Below are 16,760 nucleotides of genomic sequence, written 5' to 3'. Positions count from 1 at the left end.
AAGCCAGTTACCTGCTGAGAAGCAGTGAAGTAAGAAACTTGTAATAGCTGGTGAACAGTCCTGCAAGTGCTGTATCAGTATGGTCGTTCTATGATAGAAGTGAACAATCATAAATACTAAGGTCAAAAGGGAATACCACATACAGAGTGCATTTCCAATAATCAAATACCTATGTCATCAGGCAGTAGGGGAAAAGGAAGTGCAATTGCCCGGACCTTGCAAGGATAGAAGTGATAAGTCATATAATCATCGCATTCAGAGAATGTTTAAGCGCACAGAAAAGAAGAAAGAGAGAGGTCGGCTGCCACTACTTACCAAACCGCCGCTGGACGTGTGTTCTGTGACAAGTCACCTGCACAGTGAGCTATGTCCAGCGTGGAAGCGGTTTAAAAGGAAGTGGGGGCGGGTTTATGAATGTAACTTCCTGTATTTGGAACTCAGGAAGTCGGGACTGTGGAACGCACACCGCGCATGCGCAGTGCGCGTTCCCGGCCCGACCTCACTGGCAAGTGTCATAGTGGCTAGATCATGTGATAGGGAGGGGAAATGACTGGGCATACACACAAACCGTGCTTGCTATTGGGTGGAAGCCGGACCGGCTCATCCTAGGTGCCTAGTAAGTAACAGGAACGGTGCACAGGGTCCATGTGAATATAGATAAGTGCCCACTGGTCAAATAATTTGCGTTTCTGTAAGAAAGAAAGAACAATATCACCATATGGGTAAATTGCAAGCATAAGTGAGAACAAAATATATTTTCAGGTATGATTACACTGTGGAAAAAATTGTACCGCATCATGATTAAACGTTAAGGGATACACATTATGTTATACCATACAGTGTGATTATACACATGACATGATTATGTCAGGTATTATGATTTTTGGTCAAATTAGTCAGCCCCAAGCAGATAAGGGTCAGCCAAAAGACTCAAAATTTCACCAGAATTATGAAACGGCCGTCTCATATTTCCTATTTAAACCATACGGTTCTAACGTGCCCAGAGTATGTATCCATCTAGCCTCTTTCTCCAATAGGCGTTTAGTCCTATTACCCCCTCTGCGTGCTATATCGACATGATCGATGATTTGAAATTTAAGCTGTGAGATTTGATGTCCCGCTGTCGAGAAGTGATGGGGAATAGGCAACAGTGTATTACCGCATCTAATGTCCGATTTGTGCCGGCTAATCCGGTCCCGGAATCTACGAAAGAACATGGTAGGATGTGGATTGATGAGAAACTGGCTAGTTTTCTCATCAATCCACATCCTACCATGCCCGTATTTTATACGTTACCTAAGATACATAAAAACCTAACTCGTCCACCAGGCAGACCAATAGTGGCATCAACTGATTCCCTACTTTCTCCTCTAGCTAAGACCATCGAGAAAATATTATCCCCATTTATACCATTAACAACATCATATGTGAAAGACACCTCTCATTTCCTTGACATTATCAAGGATCTACATCATATTCCCATGAACGCATATCTTGTAACTCTTGACGTCAACAGTCTATATACAAGCATCATGCATAGCGAAGGCATTAACGCAGTAGAATGGTTCCTAAGTGAATTCACAACTTTACCCAATGACAATAAGCGGTTCTGCTTAGATCTCCTTAAAATAGTACTCGAAAAAAATCACTTTTTATTTCAGGATCAATTTTACATACAGCGCAAGGGGACCGCTATGGGAAGTAACATGGCGCCCCCTTACGCTAATATCTTTATGGCCCACTTTGAGAATCAATTCATCCACCCCAACCCACTCATCAACAAGCACGCCTTGATATGGCGGAGATATATCGATGATATATTCATGGTATGGGATGGTGAATTGAGTACTCTCATGGGATTTTTTGCTGATCTCAATGCATTTACGCCAGGATTAACCTTCTCTATTCACTACGACAAACATAAGATTAACTATTTGGACTGTATGGTTATCGTAGAGGATGATGGCCTCTTGACAACGGACATTTACATCAAGCCCACTGACAGGAATAGCCTCCTTTACTATACTAGTAATCACCCAAAGCATGTTAAGAAAGCCCTGCCGATTTCACAACATACACGTGTTGACAGAATTGTCAGCAAACCTGAAACCAAGATTCTTCGGCACCACGAAATGAGTCAGAAGTTTGTTCAAAGGGGTTACCCTAAGGGGATAGCTGATACTACACATTCTACATCCCGTCGGAGTAACCTGTCACATAATCCACTGACATGCATCACCACGTATCACCCCTTCCAACCCCTAGTGAAAAAGATCATTTGCCAACATTGGCCCCTCTTGAAGTCTGCATATCCTAAGATAGAATCCTTTCATGACTTACCCCTTTTTTGTCATAAAAAATCTCCTAATCTGAGAAACCATCTAGTGCGCGCGGACATTGGGTCCACGAAAAAGGTCTCACGTCAAGTCTTTCTTGACACACAGCAGAAGGGCACTTTTCCATGTCTAGGATGCGCACAATGCGCAAATGTGACCAGAGGCAGCACCTTCACGCATGGCAGAACGGGCAAGACTTTTCACATAAAGGGCTTCTATACATGCGACAGTTCGTACGTTGTATATTATATCAAGTGCCCGTGCGGTCTCGGATATGTTGGGGAGACTACCCAGCATATCCGGGACCGGATTAGCCGGCACAAATCGGACATTAGATGCGGTAATACACTGTTGCCTATTCCCCATCACTTCTCGACAGCGGGACATCAAATCTCACAGCTTAAATTTCAAATCATCGATCATGTCGATATAGCACGCAGAGGGGGTAATAGGACTAAACGCCTATTGGAGAAAGAGGCTAGATGGATACATACTCTGGGCACGTTAGAACCGTATGGTTTAAATAGGAAATATGAGACGGCCGTTTCATAATTCTGGTGAAATTTTGAGTCTTTTGGCTGACCCTTATCTGCTTGGGGCTGACTAATTTGACCAAAAATCATAATACCTGACATAATCATGTCATGTGTATAATCACACTGTATGGTATAACATAATGTGTATCCCTTAACGTTTAATCATGATGCGGTACAATTTTTTCCACAGTGTAATCATACCTGAAAATATATTTTGTTCTCACTTATGCTTGCAATTTACCCATATGGTGATATTGTTCTTTCTTTCTTACAGAAACGCTAATTATTTGACCAGTGGGCACTTATCTATATTCACATGGACCCTGTGCACCGTTCCTGTTACTTACTAGGCACCTAGGATGAGCCGGTCCGGCTTCCACCCAATAGCAAGCACGGTTTGTGTGTATGCCCAGTCATTTCCCCTCCCTATCACATGATCTAGCCACTATGACACTTGCCAGTGAGGTCGGGCCGGGAACGCGCACTGCGCATGCGCGGTGTGCGTTCCACAGTCCCGACTTCCTGAGTTCCAAATACAGGAAGTTACATTCATAAACCCGCCCCCACTTCCTTTTAAATCGCTTCCACGCTGGACATAGCTCACTGTGCAGGTGACTTGTCACAGAACACACGTCCAGCGGCGGTTTGGTAAGTAGTGGCAGCCGACCTCTCTCTTTCTTCTTTTCTGTGCGCTTAAACATTCTCTGAATGCGATGATTATATGACTTATCACTTCTATCCTTGCAAGGTCCGGGCAATTGCACTTCCGGTTCTACCGGCTTCAGTTTTCCCCTACTGCCTGATGACATAGGTATTTGATTATTGGAAATGCACTCTGTATGTGGTATTCCCTTTTGACCTTAGTATTTATGATTGTTCACTTGTATCATAGAACGACCATACTGATACAGCACTTGCAGGACTGTTCACCAGCTATTACAAGTTTCTTACTTCACTGCTTCTCAGCAGGTAACTGGCTTTACCCACGCAGTCATATTGTATAGTATCATGGTTATAGCTTACTACTTATACGCATACTATTGATGTGTCTATAGTTCTCTCCAGGTGGAGATAGGTTTCAATTCAAGCACCGGTTTATGGTTATTCCCCAGTGTTATGTGACCAGATACATGCTGCTCCTTTTTTGGAACTATACATATAGGTAAATTCTTTCATGATACTATATAAGTAAATTTTTCTCTACTATGGTCCCTAACATGAGATATGATTTTTCCTATTAAGGTCTAATTCTGTAGCACCATTTACTGCTACACACAGTATAGAATCGGTGTACTAGCATTGAATACCCTTGACGTGTATACCGTTCCAATTATGGGTATGCAAATTGACACAGGTACCTCATCTCTCTGTACATATACTCAATATGCAGCGGACAGTATTGTTCTTATGTATAACGCATATTTGCATTATGTTTCACTAATACATGTTTTTCATTATAGTGATAAGCATATGAGGCTTTACTCATTCCCATAACTTCTAGCCCTTCTACTGAATGTTTACATACATTTGATCGTGCACGGTGAGTGCTATGACAGAGGCCCTGCATTTTCTTTTCCATTTTGCATGTATTTCCTTCTATCTTGTTCTTTTTTTATCTTTTCTTTCCTGCTCTTTATTTCCTCCTTTCTTTTCTTTTTATCTCCACTTTTTCTACCTTTGGTCGGACTTCCATAGACGTTGATGGGCACACACCTCCATCACTGGCATTAATGTAATCATCCAGGTCCTAGAGTATGCACCATTTATTCACCTGTACCCACTAGTTCTTGAACATATGGGATCAACCTTACTATGTATCACAATATGTTTCTACCCTAATAACATGTCCTTGTCTGTTATTAAAAATGATGTTGGAAGGCATGAAAAAACTCCTTCATTTTATTTATGAATGTAATTCTGACTGTAATTCTTGTATATTTATCAGATAATAGTCCATGTTGACGAAGGCCTGTGGCCGAAACATCCAGTTTGTTGGACCACATTCATTTTTTCTGAAAAAAAAAAACATCTAAGGAACTATTGTGTTAATAAAAATATTGCATACAACCTTTTGCATTTTTGCCTTTTTCTGGGAGTTGTAGTGTGCCGGGGTTACTCTTTTTCTTATGTGTTATCAGAGCTTAAAAATAAATTAAATAATGTCATTAGATTGGAAAGGGGAGTTTATTTAAAAAGAAAAACACAGACTTCCGGTTCCTGCCCCAGCCATGTGAAGACGTGTTAGTCCTGAGCTCCGTCACTCCTCACCCACCAAACACATGTAGTGGAGCTCCTGCCTGCTGCCGACCACCTAGCAAGCTTACCGGAGATGCCTGGGAGCGGTGTGTGATCGGGACTTCAGAGCACAGTCCTTGCAGGAGCAGTGCAGGTGAATTGAAGAGTCTGCTCTCCGGCCACGAGGCAGCATGGAGCCATGAGTGTGGAGCTGTGCCCGCCCCCCTGCATCAGAACTCTGCAGCTTCTGCAGTGTAACATCCTGGGACAGCTGAATAAGTAACTAAACAAACAAAAGTAAAGAAAAACAGTGACAGGAGAGGGAATGCTCTCCTGGAGTGATAACAGGCTCAGCTAATTAACTCTTAAGGCTCTGCTAGCAGGAGACAGGCTGTGCTATTTGTAATCAGTGAGCCTGTAAACAGAAGGTCTTATAAAGCATATCAGGCTGCAGAGATAAGGGGATGCCCTGCTGGGTGAAACAGTGTGCTTTGGTTCCTTTTTATCAAATAAAGCTAATCCTCCATTTTAATGGAAAGATATCTGCTGAGAAGTGGTACAAAAGCCATAGAGAATAATACACAGCTCATCACTCAGGGGGACAAAATAGCGTCTGCACATGGGTCCGCACCTTCCACTCTGGCCCCAGAAGATGAGGTGGTGGTAGCATCTAACGTGACACCGAACACTCCGGAAATCTTCAGACAAATAGAAGGTATTGATTATAAACGACTGGCGGATGAGGTGGCAAATAGTATACTACCTGATATTTCTGTCACAGTTAAAGATTCAGTAAGGGCTGCACTCACGGCTTTGCAAAATCAGCTGGATGAGACAGCGGAGCAAGTCACGGCCATTGAAAACAGAATATCAACCTTAGAAGACGACCTGGGTTCGGATCACATTACAGTGATGCGCTTGTCAAGGGAGAATCTAATATTGCGAGACCGGATTGACGATCTAGAGAACCGCTCTAGGCGCAGTAATCTGCGTATAGTGGGTCTCCCTGAGGCCTACCCCTATGGAGAATTGCGTACTCTTTGCGAATCAATCATACCCAAGACCTTGGGCATTGCAGTGGGCAGAAAAATAGAGAGAGTGCATCGCATTGGGCCGCTTAGGAATAATTCAAAAGAAGACAAAGCCAAACGTCCAAGACAAGTAATTACAAAATACTTGGATTACTCGGACAAACAAGAAATACTCCAGGCGTACAAGAGAAGACAACAGCCTCCTGGAGGTGCAGGGATCACGTATTTTGATATTTGAAGATTTCTCAGCAGAAGTGACAAGGCAAAGATGAGCTTTTTCTTCCATCTGCTCGTCTCTATTCAAGAAAAAGGTCCGTTTTCAGCTGAGGTACCCGGCTACTTTGGTTATACGGCATCAAGATGGTTCCTCCCATTGTTTCACGAGCCTGAAGGAGGCAGAAACCTATGTGGGGCATATGAACAGTCCGCCTGGTTCCAGAAAATCCCCAGGGTCTGGCCATGACAACTCCTCTGAGAAGGGTTCAGCGGGAGGAGCTTCGGAGAGGTCAACACCGGCAGCATCAAAGGGGAAGAATCATCCCGGTAGGCAGCACAAAACCAGCTGAGAGAGACTCTGACCCAGCGGAGTTTTCGATTGAATTTGGGGGTAGGAGTACTCCTTTATATATGTGGATAATTGTATAGGAACACTGTCTATTGGTTATGGGGAGGTTATGAAAGTCATTGTACATTGAGGTGGTAACGCGGGGGGGGGAGTGATTTTTTTTTTTTCTTCTTCTTTTCTCTCTCTCTCTCTCTTTCTCCTCTCTCCCCTTTTCTTCTTCTTCCTCCCCCTCTTCCTCTCCCTCTCTTGCTCTCCCCCTTCCCTCGCTCCCCATTTTTCTCTTCCTCTCTCATACCCTCCCTCTCTTTGTCCCTCCCTCTTTCTCTTTTATTTCTCTCTCCCTATCCTGCTCGACCTCTATTTCTTTCTCCCTTTCTTTTACTCCCTATTTCCCTTTTTCTACCTCTCCCTCGCTTCCCATTTTACCTCTCGCTCTTTTGCTTTCACCCTATTATGTATGTGTGTGTATGTATGTGTATGTGTGTATGTGTATGTGTATATATGTGTATATATGTATATGTATGTGCGTGTGTATGTGTATATATGTATGTATATGTATGTGTATGTATGTATGTGTATATGTATGTATATATATATATATGTGTATGTATATGTGTGTATGTGTATGTATATATATATGTATATATATATATATATATATATATATATATATATATATTTTTTTTTTTTTTTTCCTCTCTACCTCTCTTTTCGTTCTCTTCCTCTCTCTCTTCCTCTCTCCCTCTCCGCCACGGCGGTGTGAATATACTCTTACAAAAGTTGTTACATGAAAAAGTTTAGAGGTTTGACGGATCTCAGGGTCATGGTTGGAAAAAAGTGAAGTCCATGAAGTGTATGGGAGGCTGTGGGGAAGCAGCTGAATGGTTACTAGTTGGAAATGTTTTTCACCATAAAGTGTTAAGTATGTTGGTTATAAACAGTGGTTTAGACTGTTCTGTTAAGATTAGGTTTAGTATTGGTTCAGTGGTAGGCGATATTGGCAAAATGAAAGGCTACAGCAGTAATACTCATTGTCATCAGGGCAAATATGCGGATAATTACTTGGAATGTTAAGGGGCTACGCTCCCCACAAAAGAGGCTTAAAATATTGCAACATCTTAGTCACTTCAAACCTGACATAGCACTCCTGCAAGAAACACATCTCGAGGGAAAGGATATACAGAGAATGTGCAAGTTATGGGTAGGGAAAGCTTACGGGGTCCCTTCAGTAAAAAAGAAAGCGGGGGTAATAACACTAATAAATAAAAAACTACAACATTTGGTTACGGATCAATATATGGATATGGAGGGCAGGGTTTTATATCTGTCTCTGGAAGCGGGAGGGAAGTTGTATAACATCTTTAATGTCTACGCTCCCAATGATAATAACAAACCGTTTTTTCACCAGCTTGAAATTAAAATTCTGGAGCACCCACTCCCAAACACAATAGTAGGAGGAGATTTTAATTCAGTGGCCTCTGTACAGGAGGATAGAAAATTCCCGGGTGGAAATCCTAAATATCACCATAGTCAAGATAGGGTCATGGGCCCTCTGTTGATGTCTACAGCTCTAAAAGACGCCTGGAGATGCTTGCATCCCCAGGATAGAGAGTATACTTATTACTCGCACGCAAACAATTCATGGTCCCGTATTGACTACTTTCTCATCTCTGGAGGGCTGATGCGCAATCTTGAGGCAGTGGAGGTGGGAGACTTAGTAATATCGGACCATGCACCGGTGGTGATTGATTTGACGGATGCTTTCCCCAGAGGCTCAGACTATCTTTGGAGATATCCAACCTTCCTTTATGAAAACGAGGAGTTCTCACATAGACTGAAAGAGTGGTGGTCCGAGTTTGTGGATCACAATAGACAACATCGAGATACTCCGATGCTATTGTGGGACACGGCAAAAGCGGTCCTAAGGGGCAAAATAATGGGTTATGTTTCCTCAATGAGGAAGAAAATTCAGACTAAGTTTATTGAAACTTCCTTTAAGTTGAGACAGGCTTATACGTCCTTTCAGGAAAACCCAGACAAAGCCCATAGGGATGTTTGGTTGCTGGAGCAGGGGTCTTTCAACAGGTGTGCAGTAAGGAGGGAGCAAATATTTAAAACAGCCCAGGAGGCGACCCTTCATCGATTTGGGAATAAGGCGGGTAAACTGATGGCCAATCTGGTAAAAATTAGAGGGACTCTGCAATGACCTATGCAAATGAGGGATCGCACAGGTGAGGTACACAATGATCCTGGGAGGATAATCGAAATATTGGGGGCATATTACAAGGACTTATACACGGGGGACATACAAGTCACAATTCCAGATAACAATATTTTGACTAAAGTGACCCTTCCTGGGATCACAGAGGAACAACGTACTTTTTTGAACGCTAAAATTTCAGGGGAAGAGGTAGTTGGCACTCTCAAAAGTATGCAGAACAACAAAGCGCCAGGGCCAGATGGGTTCACGGCTGAATTTTACAAGACGATGGTAGATGAGACCTCTCCTATATTGTTAGAAATATACAACAAGGTCCTGGAGGGTGAAGCGTCTTTTCGCAATAGTAACCTAGTGTTACGGGGGGCTGTCTGATAATAACTTAAAGGAGTATCAGACAGTCAGGGTCCACCGTGCAAAGACTCTGCTGCAGACTATGGCAGAGTGCAATACCTCTGTTAACTCACAGAAGGATATAATAAGTAAGTAAAGCAATTCCTCCCTTACTTGGAGGGTGTGTGGAATGATCTCTGTTAATAATCACAGAGACAAAGGCAATGTGTGCGAAATGGCACCTACCTAGGTCCGCTCTTCTAGTGGTGCAAAAGAGACGAACAGCAGCGTAAGCCGCACAAAGCTCCTACCTGCGTTCGCTCCACTAGTGTGCGAGGACACGAACCACTAGATATGGCACCTGCCTAGGTCCGCTCTTCTAGTGGTGCAAAAGAGACGAACAGCAGCGTAAGCCGCACAAAGCTCCTACCTCTGTTCGCTCCCCTAGTGTGCGAGGATACGAACAACTGCCAGACGCAGTATAAGGAACGTTACCCTAGTGGCAACGTCCACCTACGAGTCGAATCACAAGGCCCAGCCAGACCATGTGCCTCAGGCACCTGCCTATGTCCGCTCCCCTAAGAGGTAAGGATACGGACAGCAGCCGAAGCTGTAAGGTATAAGAACGCTACCCTGCCGGTAGCGCTCACCTTGCATAGACAGAGGAATGCCTAGAGGAACGTGCACAGGGCGTCTACCCTCATGCATGAACCAAGAGGACTGAGCGCCATGCGGCGTGTGTCAGGGTCTTATATAGACTCTGTGCCTCATCCAAGATGGAGGACACCAGAGCCAATCGGCTGCCAGAACGACAAGAGTGACGTCATGCTGGCCTATCACCGAGCAAGGCGTCACAAGCACATGACCAGCGACCAATCGGCATAGAAGGTGTCAGAGACATGTGACCTCGTGTCAGCGATGATGTCACCCGCACATGTGCAATGGCTCCAAGATAGGACTTAGTCTCCAGCGCTCGCACATGTGCAGTAGCAAGAAATCTGGACTTAGTCTCCAGCGCTCGCACATGTGCAGTAGCAAGAAATCTGGACTTAGTCTCCAGCGCTCGCACATGTGCAGTAGCAAGAAATCTGGACTTAGTCTCCAGCGCTCGCACATGTGCAGTAGCAAGAAATCTGGACATAGTCTCCAGTGCTCGCAGCAACCGTAACACCTAGCCTATATAAAATTAATTCCGAAACAGGGTAAATATCCGCTATCCCCAGGCTCTTACCGGCCAATTTCACTCATTAATTTGGACATAAAGTTACTCTCAAAAATAATGGCTAATCGCTTGGCGGTAATCCTGCCCCATTTAATATCCCCAGCTCAAGCAGGTTTCATTAAAAATAGATCAGCGACGCAAAACATTCGTAAAGTCTTATTGGCCCTTGATAGGGTGAGCTCTAAGGATCTAGTCAATGAGACTCAGCGTTATTAACAATAGATGCAGAGAAGGCCTTCGATAATGTGGAGTGGCCTTGGCTCTATAGAGTTTTGGACACAATGCTATTCTCGGGGTCTTTCTACAATGTGGTACGCGAGATTTATACAAATCCTAGAGCACAGGTTTATATTCCAGGTTTCCTCTCGACTCCCTTTCTGTTGCATAGGGGGACTAGGCAGGGCTGTCCCCTTTCACCACTTCTCTTCAACCTGGCTTTGGAGCCCCTGGCGAGGCTGTTAACTGACCATCGCACTTTTCAAGGGATCCTCATAAATAAGATGCGAATACAGGCGACACTCTTTGCCGACGATGTACTGTTGTTTCTCTCTGATCCTAAAACCCAGGTACCACTTATATTGGAAATATTGCGAGAATACGGGAGCTACTCAGGCTTTAAAATTAACCCAACTAAATGTGAATTGCTGTTCCTGGGCAATGGGAAGGCTCATTTGCAGGAGGGTGGCCAGTGTGAGCATATTTCTATAGCAAGATCATACATTACATATCTGGGCATTAGAATTGGTAAGGGGCCAACTTCTTTATATAACCTAAACTACCCACCTCTTATAAATCAAATAGTTCAGGACCTCCAGAGATGGCAGGACCTCCCGTTGAACATCATGGGCAGAGCACAATTAATTAAGATGATGTCCATGTCTAAGTTGATGTATCATATCCAAACTCTACCTTTGCTCTTGAGACATAAGGATGTTGAACTTCTTAATAGAAGTTTCTCAAGGTTTGTGTGGAGGGGGAAACAAGCTCCCATTGGTGTAAGGAAGCTGACTGCATCAAAGGATGATGGGGGATTAAACCTACCAAATGTTAGGGGTTACAATCTGGCCTGTTTGTCCAGGTATTGGATGGATTGGATTCATGGCTCACAGAAACACGTGTCCCTTGGAGTTGAGAGAGATTATGCGTTTCCATGGGATTTAAAGGCCCTTCTTCACACCAGTCAAGCTAATCTACCCCAAAAAATTAAGCATTCTTCTCTTTTTAAGGATACGATAGCAGCCTGGAGGGCAGTGAGGAAGCATTACAAGTTGGCATATAAAATGTCTAAATATCTACCGCTATGGAATAATCCAGGGTTCAACCAGGGAATTAGCAATAAGCTATTTGAAGAATGGAAGCAGAAAGGCATACAGAGGGTCTCCCATCTTTTTCATCCTTCTGAGCCAAGATGGTTGGGGAGGGAAGAATTGGTAGGCAATTATGGGTTGAATCCTAACCAAATAATCCAGTATGATCAGGTGAAGCATAAGGTTATGGCTCAATTGCAAGACATATCGTCGGAGGTGTCACTTAATACATTTGACGGCCTGGTCAAGTTGGCACAAACGTCCTCGTCAATTTCATCTTTATATGGGGCAATGCGAGACCAGTTGACCGGCTATCAGCCAGAGAGTTTCTTTAAACCATGGGAAAAGCAACTAGGGGACCCCGACATTGGAACAAAGATCAAGGAGGGGTGGAGGGCCCTACGAAAGGCAATATTGAATGAACAGTGGCGGGAGACTCAGTATAAAGTGATGCATCGGGCGATCTATGCATTCAATTTGCCCAGAAAGCTTAAGAATCCTGAGAGGATTACTCGTTGTCCGAAATGCAATTTAGAAGCAACGGATCTCTACCATGGATTGTGGCTGTGTCCCCAACTTGAGCCACTGTGGGCCCAAGTATCGAAGTGTGTTGCTAAACTCTGGGACATCAAACTCCTTCTCTCCCCTACTCTGGTTCTGTTCCATGCTGGGGAGGGGGTGAGCATCGAGGGGAGGAGGAGTAGACATCCCCCTTTACTTATACATGTAGTCATACTTGCAACAAAGAGGATGATACTGAAATATTGGTTGGAGTCAAAAGTACCCTCGTTCGAAGAAGTAATAATCCATATAAAACGGCTGATGGAGTTGGAGAGCCTTGATGCTGGAAGGAAGTCGGGACGATTGGGCACTCACATCAAAAAGTGGAGGGAGTTCATTATAACCTACTTCAATTCGGAGGAAATAGAACGCCTAATGTCACCATTTAAGGAGACGGCGTGGTATCACTCTGAGAAGTTAGGTGGTACACTCGGAGGATTGGAGGTGGGAGTTGAAGGTGACCAGGTGGGAGTGGGTTTGAGTAATGGTGGGTTCAGGGGGGGGGGAGTTGGAGAGTTTAACAGGATGGTTTCAAATTCATTCATATAGTTAGTTATAAGGGTTTCCATGAGGTATTAACCCCTTCAGCCCCCAGCCTGTTTTCACCTTAAAGACCCGGCCATTTTTTGCAATTTTGACCAGTGTCACTTTGACAGGTTATAACTCTGGAACACTTCAACGGATCCTGGCGATTCTGACATTGTTTTTTCGTGACATATTATACTTTATGTCAGTGGTAAATTTAGGCCGATATGTTTTGCGTTTTATTTGTGAAAATTTCGAAAATTTGGCGAAAATTTTGAAAATTTTGCAATTTTCAAAATTTGAAATTTTATGCTCATAAATGTGAGAGCTATGTCACACAAAATAGTTACTAAATAACATTTCCAACATGTCTGCTTTACATCAGCGCAATTTTCGGAAAAAAAAAAAATTTCGTTAGGAAGTTAGAAGGGTTCAAAGTTCATCAGCAATTTTTCATTTTTCCAACAAAATTTACAAAAAAAAATTTTTTAGGTACCACATCACATTTAGAGTGACTTTGAGAGGCCTAGGTGACAGAAAATACCCAAAAGTGACCCCATTCTAAAATCTGCACCCCTCACTCTGCTCAAAACCACATCCAAGAAGTTTATTAACCCTTTAGGAGCTTCACAGCAACCAAATCAATGTAGAAAGAAAAAATGAAAATTTAACTTTTTTACACAAAAATGTTACTTTAGCCATAAAATTTAGCATTTTCACAAGGGTATCAGGAAAAAATGCTCCATAAAATTAATTGTGCGTGTTCTCCTGAGTACACCGATATCTTTTATGTGGTGGAAATCAATTGTTTGGGCGCACGGCAGGGCTCAGAAGGCAAGAAGCGTCATTTGACTTTTCAAACGCAAAATTGTCTGGAATAGTTAGTGGATGCCATGTTGTGTTTGGAGACCCCCTGAGGTGCCTAAACAATGGAGCTCCCCCACAAGTGACCCCATTTTGGAAACTAGACCCCTCAGGGAATTTATCTAGATGTTTAGTGAGCACTTTGAACCTCTGGGGGCTTCACAAAAGTTAATAACGTTGAGCCGTGAAAATAAAAAAAAAAAAATTACCACAAAATTGTTACTTCTACCAGATAGCTTTTTTTTTTTACAAGGCTATCAGGAAAAATTGCACCATAAAATGTATGGTGCAATTTCTCCTGAGTACACAGATATCTCATATGTGATGGTAATCAATTGTTTGGGTGCACAGCGGGGCTCAGAAGGCAAGGAGCGTCATTTGACTTTTCAAACGCAAAATTGTCTGGAATAGTTAGTGGATGCCATGTTGTGTTTGGAGACCCCCTGAGGTGCCTAAACAATGGAGCTCCCCCACAAGTGACCCCATTTTGGAAACTAGACCCCTCAGGGAATTTATCTAGATGTTTAGTGAGCACTTTGAACCTCTGGGAGCTTCACAAAAGTTAATAACGTTGAGCCGTGAAAATAAAAAAAAAAAAATTACCACAAAATTGTTACTTCTACCAGATAGCTTTTTTTTTACAAGGCTATCAGGAAAAATTGCACCATAAAATGTATGGTGCAATTTCTCCTGAGTACACAGATATCTCATATGTGGTGGTAATCAATTGTTTGGGCGCACAGCGGGGCTCAGAAGGCAAGGAGCGTCATTTGACTTTTCAAACGCAAAATTGTCTGGAATAGTTAGTGGATGCCATGTTGTGTTTGGAGACCCCCTGAGGTGCCTAAACAATGGAGCTCCCCCACAAGTGACCCCATTTTGGAAACTAGACCCCTCAGGGAATTTATCTAGATGTTTAGTGAGCACTTTGAACCTCTGGGGGCTTCACAAAAGTTAATAACGTTGAGCCGTGAAAATAAAAAAAAAAAAAATTACCACAAAATTGTTACTTCTACCAGATAGCTTTTTTTTTTACAAGGCTATCAGGAAAAATTGCACCATAAAATGTATGGTGCAATTTCTCCTGAGTACACAGATATCTCATATGTGGTGGTAATCAATTGTTTGGGCGCACAGCGGGGCTCAGAAGGCAAGGAGCGTCATTTGACTTTTCAAACGCAAAATTGTCTGGAATAGTTAGTGGATGCCATGTTGTGTTTGGAGACCCCCTGAGGTGCCTAAACAATGGAGCTCCCACACAAGTGACCCCATTTTGGAAACTAGACCCCTCAGGGAATTTATCTAGATGTTTAGTGAGCACTTTGAACCTCTGGGGGCTTCACAAAAGTTAATAACGTTGAGCCATGAAAATAAAAAAAAAAAAAATTACCACAAAATTGTTACTTCTACCAGATAGCTTTTTTTTTACAAGGCTATCTATCAGGAAAAATTGCACCATAAAATGTATGGTGCAATTTCTCCTGAGTACACAGATATCTCTTATGTGGTGGTAATCAATTGTTTGGGCGCACAGCGGGGCTCAGAAGGCAAGGAGCGTCATTTGACTTTTCAAACCCAAAATTGTCTGGAATAGTTAGTGGATGCCATGTTGTGTTTGGAGACCCCCTGAGGTGCCTAAACAATGGAGCTCCCCCACAAGTGACCTCATTTTTATAAACTATACCCCCATGGCATAAATCTAGATGGGTAATGAGCACTTTGAACCCTCACGTGCTTCATACATTGAGCCGTAAAAACAAAAAAATACTGTTTTTCCACAAAAATGTTATTTTTGGCTCAATTTTTTAAATTTTACAGGGGTAACAGGATAAAATAGACTGCAAAATTTGTTGGGCAATTTGTCCTGAGTATGCTGATACCTCATATGTGGCAGCAGACCACTGTTTGGGCGCACGGCAGGGCTCCAAAGGGAAGGAGTGCTGTACATTAGCAGGGACCTGGTATGTCAATTTCATAGTGTGGTATATTTGTGTACGGTACATCAGGCCGTCATGTGTGTGCTGAGTAGTGTACGTCAGGTCCTCCCCCCGTCTGTGTTGTGTGGTGTATACATCAGGTCCCCCCCCCGTCTATGTGGCTTATGGAAGATCTCCCCTCCCCCCTCTATGTGGCTTATGGAAGATCCCCCCCCGTTATGTGGCGTATATCAGGTTCCCCCCGTTTATGTGGCTTATGGAAGATCCCCCTCCCCCCGTCTATGTGGCGTTCATTGGGTCCTCCCCCCCCGTCTATGTGGCTTATGGAAGATCCCCCCCTCCCCCCGTCTATGTGGCGTTCATCAGGTCCCCCCCCCCGCCCGTCTATGTGGCTTATGGAAGATCCTCCCCCCGTTATGTGGCGTACATCATGTTCCCCCCCGTCTATGTGAAGTACGGAATGTCCCCCCCGATTATGTGGCTTATGGAAGATCCCCCCCTCCCCCCTCTATGTGGCTTATGGAAGATCCCCCCTCCCCCCTCTATGTGGCTTATGGAAGACCCCCCCCGTTATGCGGCGTATATCAGGTTCCCCCCCGTTTGTGGCTTATGGAAGATCCCCCTCCCCCCCGTCTATGTGGCGTTCATTGGGTCCTCCCCCCCCCCCCCGTCTATGTGGCTTATGGAAGATCCCCCCTCCCCCCTCTATATGGCTTATGGAAGATCCCCCCTCCCCCCTCTATGTGGCTTATGGAAGATCCCCCTCCCCCCTCTATGTGGCTTATGGAAGACCCCCCCCCCGTTATGTGGCGTACATCATGTTCCCCCCCCGTCTATGTGACGTACGGAATGTCCCCCCCGATTATGTGGCTTATGGAAGATCCCCCCCTCCCCCCTCTATGTGGCTTATGGAAGATCCCCCCTCCCCCCTCTATGTGGCTTATGGAAGACCCCCCCCCCCCGTTATGCGGCGTATATCAGGTTCCCCCCCGTTTATGTGGCTTATGGAAGATCCCCCTCCCCCCCGTCTATGTGGCGTTCATTGGGTCCTCCCCCCCCCCCCGTCTATGTGGCTTATGGAAGATCCCCC

The 16,760-nt window shown here is 44.0% G+C and overlaps 1 protein-coding gene across 1 annotated transcript in view; it reads left to right on the top strand.

The window, feature by feature from the left end:
- Positions 1-16,760, top strand: part of LOC142312943 (uncharacterized) — a 275,262-nt gene that overhangs the window by 51,873 nt on the left and 206,629 nt on the right. Inside the window, 4 exon segments of the mRNA XM_075351931.1 lie at positions 1,375-2,143; positions 5,647-6,347; positions 8,272-8,882; positions 11,043-12,809. Of these exon segments, the coding sequence (XP_075208046.1) occupies positions 1,375-2,143; positions 5,647-6,347; positions 8,272-8,882; positions 11,043-12,809 (3,848 nt within the window).

Source organism: Anomaloglossus baeobatrachus, chromosome 5, assembly GCF_048569485.1.
Source record: "Anomaloglossus baeobatrachus isolate aAnoBae1 chromosome 5, aAnoBae1.hap1, whole genome shotgun sequence".
NCBI lineage: Eukaryota > Metazoa > Chordata > Amphibia > Anura > Aromobatidae > Anomaloglossus > Anomaloglossus baeobatrachus.
This window is presented reverse-complemented; position numbering and strand designations above follow the sequence as displayed.